This window comes from Crocodylus porosus, unplaced genomic scaffold, assembly GCF_001723895.1.
Source record: "Crocodylus porosus isolate Cpor-Errol unplaced genomic scaffold, CroPor_comp1, whole genome shotgun sequence".
Taxonomy (NCBI): Eukaryota; Metazoa; Chordata; order Crocodylia; family Crocodylidae; genus Crocodylus; species Crocodylus porosus.
In genome coordinates, this window is record NW_017728949.1 from 28,516,266 (window position 1) to 28,521,722 (window position 5,457).

The following is a 5,457-nucleotide window of genomic DNA, read 5'->3' on the forward strand; positions in this document are numbered from 1 at the left end:
GCGTCGGGGATGGGGGGGACGCGACGCGCACGTGTCGGCAGAGCCCTGAGGCGCGGGGAGGCCCCGGCGGCAGTCCTGAGCGGGGGTGCTCGGGGTGGGAGCCCGCCTTGCCCCAAGCGGGCCTTCACGAGGAGTCACTGCAGGGTGGACGGACAGGAGCAGAGAGAAAGAAACGGTCTCAAGCTGCAGCAAGGGCAGATCAGGTTAGACATCAGGAAGAATTTTCCCACCAGGAGGGCAGTAAAACGCTGGAACAAGTTCCCCGGAGAGGTGGCGGAAGCTCCAGCCTTGGGGGCTTTTAAGACCCAACTAAACAAAGCTTTGGCAGGGATGGGGATGGTCCTGCTTTCAGCAGGGGGTGGACTAGATGCGACCTGAGGGCCCTGCCAACCCTGATGGTCTATGATTCAGATGGATGGATGGACAGGGAGATGATAGGCAGAAATGTTGCAACCACCTGCGTGTGACATCCTCAGAACCAGCACATTTTGAAGCCAGGCAGTTTTCCTGGAACATATTGAAAATATAGTGCTCTGCAAGATTTTTTTATCCCTAGAAATAGTTCAAAATTTGTAGCCATGTTCAGTTTGTACTATACACCACGTAAATAAGAAACAGTTTGAGAGTCATATGCACACAATGTAAACAAGTTTGCAATGTAAGGCAACCATGTATATATTGTGCTTTAAGGTAATAATAAAAGTAAACTGCGTATGTTCAGTGGTTTTGATGTTTAGTCTTAGCTTCCTTGGAAACAAACAAAAAAATAAAAACAAAAAAAATTGAGAAGCTAAAATATTTTATGGGTATGAGTTTGACCAAGTCAGTGCTTCAAGTTGTTTTTCAATTTCTGTTTCCCAACAAAAGAACATGGCAGTCAGTCTACTTAAATGGTTTGTTTCATGACTGAAAAAGAAATGGAAAACACCATGATTTGTATTGGTTAGTTTGAGCTAGATTGTACTAGATAGAAATTTTTAAGATTTGGCTAGACAAAGCCTTGGCTGGCATGATCTAGCTGGGGATGGTGCTGCTTTGAGCAGGGGGTTGGACTAGATGACCTCCTGAGGTCCCTTCCAACCCTAACATTCTAAGCCTCTGTGCTATGCTACCAAAATCCCGTTTAAAAATAAAAGTCCTTGCCCTGCAGGTATTTATTTATTGAGGCAAATACATGTAAATAGAATCCTAGAAAAATTTACACCTGAGCAAAATATAGCCTTCCTTCCCTAGGCTTCATTGTGTGTTCTTGATGTGTCTGCAACTCCAGAACTCCCAAACATTAAACTCCATTAACATTTTCTACGCAAAACACTCACTGAAAGTGACTCAGTATATAAATCCCAGGACTTCCCTGAGCAAGTATGACAAAATCAGTGGGGTTAAGACTGAAATTGGCTCTTTGTATGTATCTTTGAGTGCTGAGTTTTCTGCAAACTGCAAAATTATCAGTTCACCTATAAAGAGAATGACATACCTTCATATCTAATTCTTCGTGGACCATTTCAAGGAAACAAAAGTGAATAAGGGACTATTTTCTCTTTCGCTAAGTAAAAGTAATGTAAGAAGGAGAAAAGGAATTAAAAATTAGGATGTCATTCAGAAATTATATTCCTGGGAAGTTTTTATAAAATAGAATTATAATGCAGTTTCAGAGGACTTTGTATATTGAAGTAAATGCATAATTATTTACCAACTTAAGAAAAATCACCAAAAACCATCCTTGCCTGTCACATTTTCTGAACCATTACAACACTCCAACTTAAGAGAACAGCCCATCAACTTAAGAGAACCAGATAGTATCTATTTCACTAATATTATCTGATTGTATTATCTGAGCACATTTTGACCCTTAATCATTTTTTTCTGGGGCATACTCCCTAGTGATGTTATATACTGCATTCAATTACTCACATACACAGGGACAAATTATGAAGACTTTTCAGAGAAAAAGCTACCAGCAACCTTCTGTGTTGCCTGGGTAACTACTCAAGACTCAAGTACATATGTAAGTACTTCAGCTTATACAGTGCCCCTCTTAGGCTCAAAGAAAATTAAACATGGATAGTCACAAGACTAAAAAAGCAAGGTCAGTACTTCAAAATTGTGACATTATGCCATGGTGATTCAAAACTGAAAAAAAATGAATATTTGGTTAAAGTCAACATTTCCTTGCAAAAAAAATAATCTGATGAGCCCTTATTTTATCGAGGAAACATTTCCATGTGAATATTTCAACAAGTATAATGTTTATACACATATGTAAAAGGGACCAAATCTCTGGTTGAGGCTTTCATTTATTAAATACATTTAATTAATAAATACTAACAACAAGAGATGAAGGTCAAGGCAGTGACGTTTTGTTTCTTTTTTCCCCTCCTTCACTCGTTTAGTTTGAAGCATTCAAAACTAATGCATACTTTGCTTATAATTTTCTTCAAAAATAAATTCATGTTCTTTCAAAAAAGTAAATATAAGTCTGATATCTCAAATCAACTTGTCCTTTGTACCAGAGGGATACCAAAGATACCAAGATACCATGCCTGACTTCTAGGTTTCTTTTGTTCTGCAGCCCCCACCGCAGGAGGCTTAGCAGGGGTAAAGATGAATGATAGGCAGAAGCAGTAGCTGAAGCAGGATGCTAGCTGCAGCAATTTAGTGCAGCCCCAAGCACTGCTAACATGCATCCAATCAAGGAGGCATAGTCAGTCAGCTAGTCACAGCTCCCACTCCAATCTGCCTGGCAAAGGTTGGATCTAGTATTCAGATCTGGCCCAGTATTTATAACCATGACTCTGTAGTATTTTCCAAAACTCTATTACTAGAGTTTTGTCGCAGATTATAACCATAATAATAATTATCACAATCCTGCACTTAAAAAGTGTTGGAGATCAGTATAAGTTTTGCCTGAGTAAGGAATGAAAGTGTAGGTCTGATATATGTGTCCTGGTCCTACATCAAGGGTTATCCCATATTCTTTGTATTTAGTTATCGTTCCAGAACTACTTTTACCAGACACATAGCCACAATCCTGTAAAAATGTAGAGTGCAAAATTCCAAACTGAAAGCCCCACAGGTAAGGTAAAATTAGAGACACCTAGTTTAGATATAAACTTTCTGATTTCTATCCATGTCTTCATCCCTTTTATTTCATTCCTTTTATTCTGTATTGATTTACGGTTCCTAGGTTGGTTCCCAAAGCACACAAAGTGTCATAGTAGTTAAAGAGATAAATAACTTCATGTGATGGGCTAGGATATAGCCCACCAGCAAAGAAAATGAGGGGGCTACATAGTAATTATAAATAAAATACTATTAAATATACAATACACAATGAGAGCAGTATAAATTAATTAAATTGTGTAGTAGGGTTGGAGTATTGTTGTAACCCGGCTGACCCAGAAAAATGTGCAAGAAGCAAGGGTTTCTCTCCCAACTATACAACTTGTCTAATAAAATATATCACAAAAAAACACTTTGCCTCATAAATTATTCAAACTAGCAGGTGCAACTACCTAGCTGCTTACTAAAATTCTGTTAAGAATGATCATTTCTAAGTTTAAAATATAATTTTGCTATTTAAACTACAGTACTTTCCTGAAATGGACTTTCTATTTAAAAGAAAGATTACCTTCTACTTTCTTTACAAGTTTTCATACACTGACTTATAAATGCAGAAAGCCATTTACAATAAAGAGGAAACTATGGTTGTGGAACCACAAAAAATTGGCAGGAATGCCCAGGCAGGGATAACACCAAAAAATACTTCTAACTCTTATTTAACTGACTAACTGATTGTTTTGAGCTGACAGCATCCTCTGAAAGGAGGGAAGTGAGAAGTAGGCAGCATGTATTCTGAAAACAAAAGACTTAAATGTATAGTTAACATTAACCCTTTTTGCTGTTTCTTATATAGTATGTCCCAGTGGAGTCAAGTCCAGCAGCTGGAAATAAAATTTCTGGAGCAGGTAGACCAGTTCTATGATGATAACTTTCCCATGGAAATCCGGCATCTACTAGCACAATGGATAGAAAGCCAAGATTGGTAGGATTAAATGTTCTTCTCTGCTAAGGTGTGATTGATGGACACATAGGGCGTGTCCACACATGCAAGCACGTGCACTTGCAGCAGCTCAAATAGAAGCAGTGCAAATTTGAGCCGGGGCTTTTTGTTTCAGCGCACATGCTCAGACATGGACTTTGCTGAGGAGCAAATTGTGCCACTTGGGGCAAAATAACACTCCTGGCTCCTCCCAGATCTGCAGCCAGGGGGAGCCAGAACCCGGGGCCAGTACCTGTGTTGTCCCCATCAATATAAAAAGCCACCCTGGCAAGTAGCTCAGGGCTATTAGCTCTCAGGAGCTTCTGGGGCCCAGCCAATTGGTACCTGGGGACACTACCCCTTGTGCCAGCTGGACTGCTAAAGCAGCCCTGAGAGTTGCCTGCACGCTCTACCCACTGCAGCAGTCTGGCAGTGAGGGCTGCTGCCTGGCTGTGACCTGCTGCCCACCTGCCAGACCCGGATGGGGACTGCACAGCCCATAGAAGCATCTGCCCCTCTGGGAGTTGGCCTCTGTGCAGCACTACTGCCATTTGTGCCCCCTGCCCAGCCATCTGGGCAGGTATCGCCCAGAAGATGTTCCAGGTGTGGTGGCCTGCTTTGAACTATCAAAGCATGTCCTCCTGGCCCTATCTGGCCAGGAGGTCAGCCACAGCCTGCTGGATTCAAGGCGCAAGCTCTGAGCAGGCAGGGTCCTGCCACTGGCCTCCCCAGCAGGATTTCTGGTGTTCCCTATTGGAAAACTGAAAAATCCCTGATAAAAAAATCCCAAAGTCACTTTGTAAAATACCCCAAAATCTATGTTCCTCCACAAGTAAAACAAAAGACCACTATAAAGAGAGAGTGAGACAGAGACAGCAATCAGTTGGATAATGTTTTATTGATATATCAACAGTATTAAAGCATATCTCTTATCATAATAATAAAGTGAACTCTAAATACATGTTTCATGAATACATGAATATATATTTTGCTGCCCTCCCACAGGGGCTATGGCCCCCACACAGGGGCTATAGCCCCCCAACAGGGGATTCAGCCCCCACACAAGGGCTATGTCCCTCCAACATGAGTTACAGCCCCCCAACAGGGGTTATGGCCCCCCAACAGGGGGTTCATTCCCCACACAGGGATTACGGCCCCCACACAGGGGTTACAGCCCCCCAACAGGGGTTATTTCCCCTGCAAGGCCCACATGCCCCACCCCAACCCCCCCGATTGCTGCCCCACTTGGCCCCATCCCCTGCCAGCTGCTCCAGCCCTCCCAATGGCTGCCTCATCCAGCCCCACCTCCCACTCCCCCAGACCCTGACCCCAAGCCCTCCCCCACAGGAAACCCCAGACCCCCAACGGTACACCCCCACTCCCTGCAAGGCCCACATGCCCCACCCCAGCCCCCC

General features: G+C 42.7%; 1 protein-coding gene and 1 long non-coding RNA gene across 3 annotated transcripts in view; one reads left to right on the top strand and one right to left on the bottom strand.

Moving 5' to 3' along the window:
• The window catches only part of LOC109323160, a 10,436-nt gene that overhangs the window by 2,605 nt on the left and 2,374 nt on the right, over positions 1-5,457 (bottom strand). Inside the window, exon 2 of the long non-coding RNA XR_002104562.1 lies at positions 3,789-3,855. This is a non-coding gene — a long non-coding RNA (uncharacterized LOC109323160). The remainder of the gene's footprint in view (positions 1-3,788; positions 3,856-5,457) is intronic.
• The window catches only part of STAT4 (signal transducer and activator of transcription 4), a 72,680-nt gene continuing 71,099 nt past the window's right edge, over positions 3,877-5,457 (top strand). The window contains exon 1 of one of the 2 annotated variants that reach the window (XM_019554599.1): positions 3,877-4,045. In XM_019554599.1, coding sequence (XP_019410144.1) covers positions 3,918-4,045 — 128 coding nt within the window. In that variant the 5' untranslated portion in view covers positions 3,877-3,917. The remainder of the gene's footprint in view (positions 4,046-5,457) is intronic. The other variant, XM_019554598.1, reaches the window with a different exon arrangement.